The 12,937-nt window shown below is 47.3% G+C and overlaps 1 protein-coding gene across 1 annotated transcript; it reads right to left on the bottom strand.

Moving 5' to 3' along the window:
• Positions 1 to 201: 201 nt before the first annotated feature.
• Positions 202 to 11,245, bottom strand: LOC143013370 (protein Wnt-5a-like). Its single transcript, XM_076166968.1, has 5 exons — positions 10,235 to 11,245; positions 7,225 to 7,373; positions 5,100 to 5,347; positions 2,582 to 2,874; positions 202 to 2,060 (listed from the first exon to the last, which is right to left on the bottom strand). The coding sequence occupies exons 2-5, from the start codon at positions 7,359 to 7,361 to the stop codon at positions 1,602 to 1,604; spliced, it is 1,137 nt and encodes a 378-aa protein (XP_076023083.1). The 5' UTR covers positions 7,362 to 7,373; positions 10,235 to 11,245; the 3' UTR covers positions 202 to 1,601.
• Positions 11,246 to 12,937: the final 1,692 nt, after the last annotated feature.

Genomic DNA, 12,937 nt, shown 5'->3' with positions numbered 1-12,937 from the left:
AAAGTAATTCAGGGGTACAGACATGCAGAACATGACAAAACACATCTGAGTAAATACTGTTCAACACGTATGTGCTGGTTTTACATTTGATATTTATTGAAACAAAGAGCATTGAGCCAATTTGTAAAAAGTAACAAAATATCAGCTATAACACATTTAACGTTTAAAAACCTCAAATTCATGGAGAAGCTTATAAATATACATAGCTGGATTGGTAGAAATAGTTTTGTCTATTGTAAAAAAAATCATCACAGGGATAGTGAGCGGTAACTGAGTGGTATTGGAAAGTCTGCGGGCGATGCGAATGCAAATATTCTACGACCATTCACGACGGTGAAAAAGCCGAAAACGTGAGCGAGTAAAGAATTGTGTGTGTTTTGGAACAATAAGGTGCATTTCCCTTTACAAAAACACAGTGAAGAGCCACGTTTGTGAACCGGCGAAAAAAAAAAAAAAAAAAGTGACGTTAAGATGGAGACGTTGGTGTTCTGTTAAGCTTTAAAAAAAAAAAAAAAAGGAGGATCTGGTTAAAGAAAATAAATACATACAGTTTACTGATTGGTTGGATAGACATACTATATACACAGAACATGGAATATTTCACCATTATAACCACAACATTGCCCATATATATTCAAACCATGTAAGTATTGTAGAATAATGATAAGTGGATAATCTGTATTAATATGGAAAAGAATGTCGACTATAATATGGAGACATTTTTTTTTTGGTTTGGAAGATGCACTGTAGGACAGACAGCCGGACAGACAGCTGGACAGACAGGTACAGACAGGTTTTAAGCCTCTGTTTCAAAGTGCATAATGGAGGAGGGCTTGTTGCAGCACCTGGGGAGCGCTAAGGCTTCTGGGACAGCTTAATAAAAATGGCCCAATCCCCTTAAACAGCCCTCTTATTGTACCCATTGTACTCTGAGTACCAATAGTATTACTTACTCATCTTGTGGCGAGCGGGGCGGAGGGAGGGAGGGGGACAAATGAGACTTTGGTGAGGACGTGAGGGCTGCTGGTTTGGGACTGGGCCCACATAGACTAAACACATCCATATACAATGACACACAGACATTCTCTCCTCAACACAGTCACTCCTAAACAAGAACCAGGACTTCTTCTCTGTCCACTACGTCCCAAATATCAAACTATTACGTGTTGTGGAAATGGGGGAGCGCGAACCAATTTAGCGAGGATACTTTCTGTGATTCAAAAAGGTGAAGGTGGGAGGCGCTGGACGTTTCCCAACCAGTTGTTTTTTAGGCACTTAATAGGGTTTCAAACAGAATCAGCTGGCAATGACTGGGCTGGGAATAAAACATAAGAATCTCAAAATAAATATTTCACGATACTCTCAGTTTCTGAAGACATATGATTTTTGAAAAACTCTTAAACGAGGAGTAAGAGTCACTCTCTGCAAAGGCATAGTTGTTTAACTCTATAAATATAATTTATATAGTTTCTTTCTTTCATTCTCTGTGTTCCACTCCTTTGTTCCTCGGTGAAGGCGCAGATGTCAGCTTGTCGTCTGCGAGCGAGCGAGCGAGCGAGCACGCGCACACACACACACACACTCCTCCTCTCCTCCTCTCCTCACTTGCAGACAAACTGGTCTACGATTTTGGTGCAGCGCTTGCACTTGACGTAGCAGCACCAGTGGAACTTGCAGTGGCAGCGCTCCACTATCTGCGCCTTGTACTGGTCGTAGCCGCGGCCGCAGCACATGAGCTCGCAGCCGTCCATGCCCTCCGACGTCTTGTTGCACAGGCGCCCCACCGTGCCCAGGGAGCCCGTGCTTTGGTTCTTCAAGCAGTAGTCTGGACTGGAGTCCATGTACACCAGGTCGTGGCTGGTCGGCGTGTTGAACTTGCTGTTCATCTGCACCAGCTTGCCACGCGCGTTCAGCTTCATGGCGGCGGCGCTGTCATACTTCTCCTTGAGCGCGTCGCCCACCTTGCGGAAGTCGGCCAGCTGCAGCCAGCAGGTCTTCAGGCTGCAGGACCCCGACACGCCGTGGCACTTGCAGGACACGTGGGCAAGGTCGGACACCGTCTGATGGAGGGGAAAGAAACCACTTGATTAAAGGAAACTTGCGATTGTTTGACAAACTGCAAAAAAATGTCTGAGAGACACGTACGCCCTTTGTCCTCAGTATAATGACTGAATAAGTGCTTGCACAATGTCTACATGATTTCATACTGCGTCATTTTGTCACACAAGACCACATGATCCAGTCCACGTCTCCAACAGTGCACTAAACAAAACACTGTCCACTCATTTGTCCTACTTGAAAGAGAACAGCCTGGCAACAGATCTCAGGCAGTGTGTTTCCTTTGAGGTGGTTTCAAGATGTTTGGAAAGGAACACAACCTCAGAGCTGCCTCCAATGATTCCATCTCCCCGTAGATCAAAGTCTCAGGAGAGGAGAGCAGACGGAGCTGTTACACAGATGATCAGCCAGGCTCATCTGACCGACCTGGCTTATATCACATCTTCCTCTCACTACATGGTGTCATTCTAGCCACTGGAGTGTGTGTGTGTATGCATCATCTGAGAATCTTTCTTCTCCTTACCCTCCTTCCGGCCTCGTTGTTGTGGAGGTTCATCAACAGACGGGCGCTGTCGCGCGTGCCTTTCTGGAAGCTCTTCTCCCGCTCACGCGCGTCCACAAACTCTTTGGAGAACCTGTAGCCGTAGTTGAGGTTGTCGCCGCAGCCGCCCCACAGCCAGTCGCGGGGCAGGTCCTTGGGGCGCGCGGCGCGGCTGCACCCGCAGCTGGACAGCTCGCCCTCTCTGCAGGCCCGGCTCACCGCGTTCACCACCCCTGCGGCGCTGATGGCGTACGTGAACGCCGTCTCTCGACTGCCTGTGAACACACAAACACACACACATAAGAACAGCAGGTCAGATTTGACACAGAGTGATTTATTACATGAGCATAATGTCCCTTTTTCACCCTCTACCTAAACGTCTTTAGGTTATGGAAGCACTTTTATTTTAAGCAGAGTGTGTGTCAGTTGACTTTAAGTATTCTTACAGAGTCATGAGATGTGATGGCATGCGACTACGTTCACCATCCACTGAAATTACAGAGCACTTCAGCCAAGTGCTGGGGGATCCTCATCACAGACATGTAGAACAGTACAATCTGGTTTGCTGTTGTTGGGATTGAGCCAAAGTGAAGACAGCGCCCTCTAGTGACACAGAACCTTCCCAGCAACCGTCTGCCGCTTCCACCAAATTGAACATGACACCGGCTCTTCCTCTTTATCGGTCACGCCTGACTGATGGTGCAGCCTTTGCTCATTAGCTCCCACTGTTTCTGTCCCTGTTAACATTTCCTCTGTAGAGACGAGAGGTTCAGGGACTGAAAGCAAAAAAATACATGTAAGCACTTTTCGCCGTCACTGCTCTATCCATTATTACTCCGTACAAACCCACAGGCTTAAAGTTCACTGGTTTGGGAGGAAACCAAGACGAGGAGATAAGTGACTGGAATAAAGGAACGGCAGAGCGAATGGTGAGGCTGTGTGTCGACATAGAAGACGGACGGCTGCTACAAAATCGAAATGCACAGCTCATATACCTGCTGGGCCAAACCTTTAGAGAGAGAGCGTTAAGGACAAAACCAGAGAGGCAGAGCGAGAGGAAGAGAGACGGAGGAGAAATAAAAGAGGGCCGGAGAGATAAGTTAAGAGAGAGAGGAGGTAGAGTGGAAAAGGAGACGCACATAAAAATCGTAAAAGGCCGATACAGGGGACGAGACAAACAAAGAGACTTGATTGTTGGTGGTGTGAAGAAGATGTCCAGGTGGGAAACGAGGGCAGCAGCAGAGACTAAAGGGGCGGAAACATCGTTCACATACAACAAGCTAAAGGATATTGGATTATTAGCGAACCTGTGGACAGACGAGCTGTCGTCCTCCATGCTGCCTCTCGTCGTCTCCTCTACCCCTCCGCCCCCACCAGAGGGGAGGGGATCTGACCCCACAACTCCAGCTACCCCCTGGAGCTAAAGCCAGCAGCGGGCCCCGGGTCATCAGACAGGCGTACAGGCAGACAGACAGACACAGAGGGGAGGACGTGTTTGTCGGGGCGAGGATGGGAGCAAAGCGGGGAGTGGGAGACGGGGAAGGAGGAGACGGGAGAGCTGCCGGTGATGAGGTTTCTATGAAGACTGATATGTGGGGAGGAAAGCTGGCAGCACCGGACTGTGGGGGTGGCGGGGGCGCCGTTGGAAACAGAGACAGGCGAGGCACAGAACTATTCATTATTCATCAGGGTTTAATGACGCAGACGCACGCTCGTGTGCGCACAAACACGACACGTTCAACGGCACCAACACCAACAAAACCCTGCGGATCTGAGCGGCCCATAATGCGAGACCACAAGTGCTGACTGTTAGCAACACAGGGCAGGATCCGTTTACCCTGCGGCCCAGTACAGAGCCAGACTGTGATCACAACACTGACGTGGTATATTTTCATTTTAATTCAGCTGGAGTTATGATCAATAAATGCGAACAGTAAAGCACCTTTACGTTAGACCCCAGGGTGAAGGCAAACATCCAAAGAAAACTCAAACAAACCACGCTAAGTGATCGGATTCCAGGCTTGGATTCGCTCTAAAGCGCCGACCGTAAAGCAGTGGAACTTTCTGTATAAGAGGTGTGCGTGCTGCTTTGTACATGCGTACACACACAGACACACACACAGTAGAATATCTGACAAGGTGATATATCAGGGCGTACACTCTCTGCTCTCCCATTAGTTGTAAATACAGGGCAGCTTACAGTCCAGCTCCATACATTGTATATACAGTATAGACATGCATATGTGTGTGTGTGTGTGTGTCGGATTGTCTCCCATACATCAGGGCAAAAGCAGATCCGCTGCCTCCCTGCAGCTCCACGGCAGGGGGGGGCCACATGCGATTTATCCAGCAACCTCACACACCAACTATTCACCTCCACCCAGCTGCTCAGAATCAGCAGCTCCATTCACACACACTCACACACACACAGAGGCAGGAGAACAACAATACCTGCATATTTATCCACTGTGTATTGCGCTCGTCTTTGTCTCTCTCTCACCTATTTGCATGACTCGTCCGAAAACGGAGGAGTTGTCCACCGTGCTGCAGTTCCAGCGCCGCTGCTTGAACTGGTACTGGCACTCGCGGATGCCCGTCTTGGCTCCCTCGCCGATGTACTGCATGTGGTCCTGGTAGAGCTGGCACAGCTTCTTCTGGCCCTGCGACAGCCCCACCAGCTGGCTGCACAGAGGCTGGGCACCGATGATGTAGGCCTCCGGGATCAGCAACGGGTTCATGGCCAAAGACCTGGACCAGGGGGAGAGGGGGAGAGGGGGAGGGGTGGTGTGCATAATAAAGCAGCTGTTTAACTCCTGTTTTCAGTCCAAATACAGCCACAGAGCAGATTTTAATCGATGGGTTTCTCCCCTTGGTAGTGAGAAGGTTTTTAAATCAGTGAAATCAGGTACAGGCCGGACGGAGCCGGAACTTGCACGCAACCGGTTTGTACCGGGACTGGAGAGCAGTGCATGTGGCATAAATATGAGATAAAAGCAAGGTGTGCAGAGAGGAACAAAGGAGGAGGACGTGATTTAAAATCTGTCAAGATCTGACCGGCTACAGATTTCTGTCAGTTTTCAAAGACAAACATGTGTGTTGATTTAAGGCCGCTTTTGTGTGGAAGCGTGTGTCACAATCGCCCGTTCACCTCACACCACATCCACGCACTGACCGCACCGATTCACGCCCCTCACACACAGACACACAGACACACACGGGTCAAAACAGGGATCAGTGAGCTCAACTAACAGTCCCTTTCAATGCTGTGAGAAAAAGACAGAAATAAAAATGGGAAAGAGAGAGAGAGTGGGACAGAGAGAGAGAGAGAGAGAGAGAGAGAGTGGGCGAGCGAGCGAGGGACAGGGACGGATAGAGTTCAGAGAGACAGACAGAGAGGAGTTCCATCCAGTATGAGCATCTGGTTCCAGGCCACAGGACAATTAGAGCAGCCCATCCCTGAGTCCCCAGAGAGAGACAATTAACCCCCAGTGTAACCTGATCGACTGGGGAAACTCGGCAGCTAGGGAACGCAGACTGGATACACACACACACTTGAGCACACAGAAGAAAAAATAACACACACACACACACACACACACACACACACACACACACACACACACTCCAAGCCTCAGCGCGCTAAGGCTCAGTGCCCTGACACTCTAAATCATTTACACCTGTGCGTCCTCTCAGGGAGGAAACTGAAAGACACACACACACTTTGTGCTCCAAATTCAGCTTTCCAAACGTCTGAGTGTGTGCTGCAGTAATCCAGATTATTTGCTTGCCGAGTCTATTAATATATTTGTAACATGTACACCGCCTCTTCAAATGTACCAAATTGGTATTTTTATACATCCTCTTCAATGATGTCATCACTGTATGTGTGTGTGTGTGTGTGTGTGTGTGTTAGTGTGTGTGGAGTCAAATAGGAAAGGAGGGACTGTAAGCGCTGCACACTCCACCAGCAGCAGGACAAGTGTGCAAAACACACAAATACTCACACAGGATGTAAACATTTGTGATTTGGTTTGAGCGGCACTTCTATGGTGACTGGTAAACACTATGTTCCCCTATCAGATGGACTCTATGTGTGTGTGTGTGTAAGTGTGTGTGTGCGCGAGACAAATTTAGACCTTTCTCCTAATAGCAGCTGGATATGTGTACACACACTGGCAGTGGCACGCGGCGTTCCTGTTTGCACATATTTGGAGACGTGTTCCTAAACCGCAGCATTCTATGTTTTCTATAATATTCGTCATTTCGGTTTGGCAGCGTGCGGAGGCAGAGAAGAAGAGAGCAAAGGGTCTTCCTCAAACCCTAATGTGCCACAGTCAGCATGTTGTATTACTTCATATGGGGCGCAACTGAAGCCAAGGGGGCTTAGCAAACACACACACACACACACACACACACACACACACACACACACACACACACACACACACACAATTCAACTGAAAAAAGGTATCCAGAAAAACACAAAGTAACTAAAGTAAAATCCATTTCTTGTATCAATCACGTTTATATGTTTAACCCATCTGAGTGAGAAAGGTAAGGACTGACTTCCACACGGTGCACAAACTAAGCAGAGAGGTGTGTGTAAGAGAGAGATGAATGCATACCACCATGAGTTGGCCTCCACCACCACCTGCATGAGGAGTGTGAGGAGTGTGAGGGCGAACACACAGTTTCTGGAGTCCAGCACGCTGCCCACGGGCCAGCTCGCAGGCCGACACACACAGCCCAGGCCCAGGTTCATACTGCCGCCGATCTGAGGGGAGGACACAGAACAGGAAGCGGGTCACAGTCTGGCTCACACACACACATACACACACACACACACACATTTTATATGATGTCAAAACATGTAAGGAAAATGCTTTCAGCTGTGTCCGCCTGTGTACGCAGACCAACGCTTGGACATGCAAACTACGCCAAGGCTCTGTGTGTGCATGTGTGTGTGTGTGAGAAAAGAGCCTCGGGGCCATCCGTGCACAGCAGAGGAGTCATTTGGCAGCAGGTCTGAGTGTGAATCACATAGGAGTGATAGACATGCAGCCAGAGAAGACACAATGACCATGAAACCTCAGCAAGACGCATTCCAGATAATTCAGCTTTACTCTGAGACACACAGAGGCCCAGTGTGTGTGTGTGTGTGTGTGTGTGTGTGTGTGTGTGTGTGCATGAGAGAGAGAGAGAAACACACAGGGACAGAAAATACTGGGACATTTATTTGAATTTGTAATGAGTTCTAATGGGATTAAATGCATTTCCACTCCTCATTTTAGATCTATACAGGCTGCATATTTATAATAAACATGAAAACAACATAATAAATTCACAATTTTAACAATGATGGCGTTTTTAAATGAAATATCTATTTTCACGTCATTCTGCTGATTTTAATTCTGTTTTAATCATTTTAAATTCTATTTCACAAAATAATTCCCCAAATAAGAATAATTAAATACATACTGAAGCAATAATAAAATACGTCACCATATCTTAGATTCGTTGTCATTTTTGTTAATTTAACACTTTAATTGCCGTATAAAAAAAAGAAATGAAAGAGGAGACGTTTGATTTCATTTGAACGAGTTTTGCCTTTGTTGCACCGTCATCTGTACAGAATTAAAATGAATTTATGTTACGTATTCTGGTCCATTATAGTATTGAAATTATTATTATTTCAGATGTAATAATTTTTAATAGGGGAAAAAGCAATAAGCAGCCACGTCAGCGGAGAGCCGAGCAGCTGTGAAGCCTTCAGCGGAACGAAAATAACAAGAATACAGAGAAGGACGAGGAAGAAGCGCGCATTTCCTCTCAACTGCGACACTTTGGTGATACGATACGGCAGGAAAAAACAACAACTAATTCATATAAATGCTCCTGAATTTGAGGAATTAACCCAACGTTCCAGACACGCAGTTTAAGGCCGTGAGTGTGTGTGTGTGAGTTTTGGGACAGAGAACAGCTCTCATTTGTCACGCTGCGTTATTTTCCAGACTGGAGTCGAGCAGGACCTGGACCTGCCTAATGCTCATTAGAGACAAGTCCAAGTTCACCATCACTCACCCGACACACACACACACACACATACAAGCGAGCATGTGCTTCCAGTTTATGCTCTGTCTCAGTAAAAGCTGATGAGGTTACGATCTCTTACCGTTTTAATCCGCTATTATAGAATCATAAACATAAGCAATAAGTGACGGGAGGCGGCGGTTTGCAGCGATTTAAACCAGCAAACTGGAACTGATGCGTGAAGAGAAACCGAGGACGTTTTATGTTGTAATTAAGTTCTTTAATTAAATGTCATTGTTGCGTAAAACAGCGCAGTTCAGAGCCAAGTGAGTCGGGCCTGCTGCGGCTCAACGCGCCTGTGCGTACGAGTCACAGGTGCGCTTCATAACGGAAACCTCCGCCGCGTCTCAGCCAATCACAGCTGGACTCCGTCACGATCCGCGTTATAATAAAGAACAAACAAGACTCGGGACTGTTGCTTTACTTCTTCTTCTATTGTTTCATAGTTTCCACCGGCTGCGGCTGCGTCCTCGGTGCGCCGGCGTGGCTGCAGCTCGCACGCGGGGTTTTTTGGCGTCTCTGCGTAAATCCTGCGCGCCGTGACCCTTGGGAACGATTTGACCCGAAATAAGTATTCATGCGCGCTGACTGGATGATTGATCACCGAGGCCGGTTTGTGTTCAACAGGAAAGCGGGCATCGAACCGAGCACCGGCGGAAGCGTCTATATGGCCGGTCTCCACGTTATAAAAGCGTTTTCTAACATTTCACTACAACGACAGATTTCTCTTTCCGTTACGCAAAACTACTTTAATCTAAACAGCTCATGAATTTGGCAGTTTGTACAGAAAACAAATATTATAATATTCATTTATCTAAATAGTTTTGTCACATTGAGGGCCTGTCGCATTTAGAGTTCACATTTTCTTAGTGGTTTGATCCATTTTAGCCCGAGTGGCATAAACATAACACAAAATAATAAAAGCGTTTTATTTAGAAAAATACTAGACTTTGATTAATTTAAGCAGCATATATTTGTGAACATATACGGCGGAAGAAACTATTACCTTCAATCTTAATGAACGAGGATTCATAAAACGTATGACCTAGATTTTGAAGCTTATATGATAAATATAATTACAAGCTTATTAGTTGTTGTTTTTTAATTGGAAGGCAAAAGAAAGAAGAAGTTTATTCACATAAAAGCGCAAAATGACGCGCTTCTTCTTCTTCTTCGCCTGTTTGTACTGGTGTTTAATAAAACCAGGAGAGGGAGCCAGGTACAAGGATTTGATGAGGAGAAGCCAGAGTTGCTATAAAAAAGCCCACTTTAACAATGGAGAGAGAGAGAGGAATTGGGACTGGTTTTAATTAATTAATTTACAGCAGATTCCTGGAGTTTGAGCCATTTCTGAGTGAATCGCTGTGAAGTATCGGTGCAGCAGAGACACCGGCGTGAGGGCAAGATGCAAAGATCAAAACATCTGTCAAGAACTTTTGTCCTATAAACCCAAAGAAGTAGTTTGGCTCCAGAACCAAACACAACCCCTGCTCGCTTTGTGGCCGAACGAGGCAGCAGACGGGCCTGTGTGAGACAGATACTCACCGGGGGGAGCTCAGCACCCGTTGGAAGTTGTAATCCACTTTTCACTTGCAGACAGACCGGTATCGAACCAATAATCCCAGTGCAGGCCAGGTGGAGATGTCCTGAAGTCTCAGGGAGGTCCGGTCCGTTTGATCCGGATGATGCCTCGGAAAGTCTTTGGGTGTTTGTTAGGTGTGGGGGGAGCGACGCTACTGGTGGTGAGAGTTCTTCAGGTTCTGGTGTCGATCAGGCAGATGGAAGCGGACTATACGGTGTTCAAACAACCGGGAGGCGATTTATTTAACGGATCTGTGGCGGTAACACTTACCGAATGGAACCATTTACGGGGGTGACTGTGCTGATGGGACCTGGCCTAAACTTTAGACTCCCTATTCAAGTCACAACGAGGCTATATGGAGCCAAAAAACATGGAAAAACGTGGAACAAACATTAAATCCAGTCGTTTGCACGCTCGGGTCATTGCGCGTTTTAGCTGCGGAAAGATCCACACGTTGATCCTCGCCACAAACGACTTGTCAGTTTACCTTCCATTCTGTGCAAAAAACAAACAACAACAATAACAACAACAAAGCGACCGTGTCAAATCCCTCAGCTTGGCTCTTTTTTTAAAGTCCACGCGTGTCAAAAAAGAAGAAGAAAGGCCCGTGAGTGTCCCGTGTCTCAGAGCAACAGATGCAGGCAGTGAACGGGTCTCCAGGCGGTGTGAGCGCTGTGCTCTGCTCCGCTAAGCACCGCTCTCTGTCGGGCTGCTGAATGCGCCCGGTGTGCCAGAGTGAAGGAGCTCGGCGTGTCAAACTACTCGCTGTGGCTCGCGCTCCCGACTCTCGTCGTAACTCCCAGAACCGTACGTGTGTGTGTGTGTCCCTGTCCCCCTCTCTCTCTCTCTCTCTCTCTTGTGTGTTTGAGAGTGTGTGTGGAAGTGCAGCAAAGTTTAGCCGGCTTCCTCCCTCTCTCTCTCTCTCTCTCTCCCTCTCTCTCTCTCTCTCTCTCTCTCCCTCACCTGCTTCTGTCGCCTCCTCTCTCAAACTAGCAAACTACAGCTGTAGATGCGCGGCGCAAAAGCCTTCAAACGGCGCATGCGCAACACTCACTCACTCGCTCGCTTTTTTTTTCTTCTTCTCCTACTTTTTTTCAGTCGCCAACTATGAAGAATCACTGAACGTAGGTAAGATTGAGGTGGGGAGAGGGGAGAGAAAGAGAAAGAGGCAGAGAGAGAGATGGGCGGAACGGGCTGTAACAAAACAAGCGTCTCTATTACCTAAAATAAACTTATAAAGCACCCGCGGCTATTAGCTTCTATCCATACCAGAGCAGAGTTGGGATTTTCACTCGCAGCAGATCGTGTTACCACTCAGCCAAATCAAGACAAGCAGGTCCATGTCGTGTGCTTATACAGGCTGCTCTCATCAGCCGAACGCCTGCGAGCATTACGGTCATTACGGTAATTATTATTTTATGGTGCATTATCTCAATAAGGCGACGGGAGGATCCGTAGACGTACAGTTGGGGCCGTTTTGTCAATGGAGCCTCGGCGATGAGTGTCAGGGCGAAGTGTTTCATAGCTTCACGTGTGTCACTGTGGGGTTTGCTCAAGTCTGCACACTGAAGGCATTCAAGGGTGAAAGCCTTGTTATTTCCAATTGCCTGGGCAGAAGTTCAACCTGGATTGAGGAAATGGAGATAGAATAACAGTGGGTTATAAAAGAAGTTTAAAGAAGTTAAAATGAAAGTAGGCAGCGAATCTGGAGGAGGAGAAAGAGGAGGAGGAGGAGGGGAGCTACCTGGATATCACTCTGTTTGCCCTTATAAAGACTTGGGGAGGAAGAGGATGCACAGGCCGAGTGATTGTCATGTGCAGCCCCGAACTTCAGCAGGTAGGAGGGGAAGTTGACAGATATGACGTCAGCTGCAGGCCTGATTTAAGATCGGCCTGCGTCCGGTGGTCCCACAGCTTGATTTAAGTGAAGGGGGGGATGTCAGGATTTGTCAGTCTCACCATGTACAATATCTGATGAGGAGCTATTCATTTGGCCCCGCTCGGTGACATCAGTTTTACATCAAGAGCACACACACACACACACACACACACACGAGGCACACACACACACACACACAGATAAGGTCCAAGAGTTCAACTTGTATTTACAGACACAACCTGAATTCAAAGCATTTACAAGAATTCCAGTCAGATAAAAATTTGTAAAGTCACTATTACTAAGTGGAAATGCTGCTGACGTATCAAACATGCTTTGTGCTGACTCATAATGACTTCCCTTTGTGTCAGGATTCACAAATTAAGAGATCTCATTTTGGAATGACTGGCTTAAATTCTGCCCCTGTGTGTGTGTGTGTGTGTTTCTCCTCGGCTAACAGGCTAACAACACCACGGGGCTGTGTGTGTGTGTGTGTGTGCGTTATATAGCGGACTTTAAAACATGTTCAGCCACATTTCTGATCTCCCCCCCCCCTCCTCCTCCCTTCACCATGCCTCACTACTCCTCCCACCTACACCCCCACCCACCCAACCCCACCCCCCATTCCCCAAGGAAGAAAACTGGGCAACATCTGGCTGAGTTTATGAGAGAGAGAGAGAGAGAGAGAGAGGGAGAGGGAGAGGGAGAGAGAGAGAGAGAGAGAGAATTGGTAGACCATGAAAACTGGAAAGAATTCTTTCTTGGGCAGTGCAAGACTCTATTGTTGTAG

Source organism: Genypterus blacodes, unplaced genomic scaffold, assembly GCF_046128005.1.
Source record: "Genypterus blacodes isolate CSIRO-AG114 ecotype Tasmania unplaced genomic scaffold, CSIRO-AGI_Gbla_v1 ptg000156l_1, whole genome shotgun sequence".
NCBI lineage: Eukaryota > Metazoa > Chordata > Actinopteri > Ophidiiformes > Ophidiidae > Genypterus > Genypterus blacodes.
The sequence above is the reverse complement of the archived record's forward strand: the minus strand, read 5'-3'. Positions and strand labels throughout refer to the sequence as shown.

Coding starts and splice junctions, on each gene's coding strand:
- LOC143013370 (XM_076166968.1), bottom strand. CDS start 7,361: ATGAACCTGGGCCTGGGCTGTGTGTGTCGGCCTGCGAGCTGGCCCGTG. Junction 5,348..7,224: donor GTGGAGGCCAACTCATGGTG/GTATGCATTCAT, acceptor CCCCTGGTCCAG/GTCTTTGGCCATGAACCCGT. Junction 2,875..5,099: donor CGGACGAGTCATGCAAATAG/GTGAGAGAGAGA, acceptor GTGTGTTCACAG/GCAGTCGAGAGACGGCGTTC.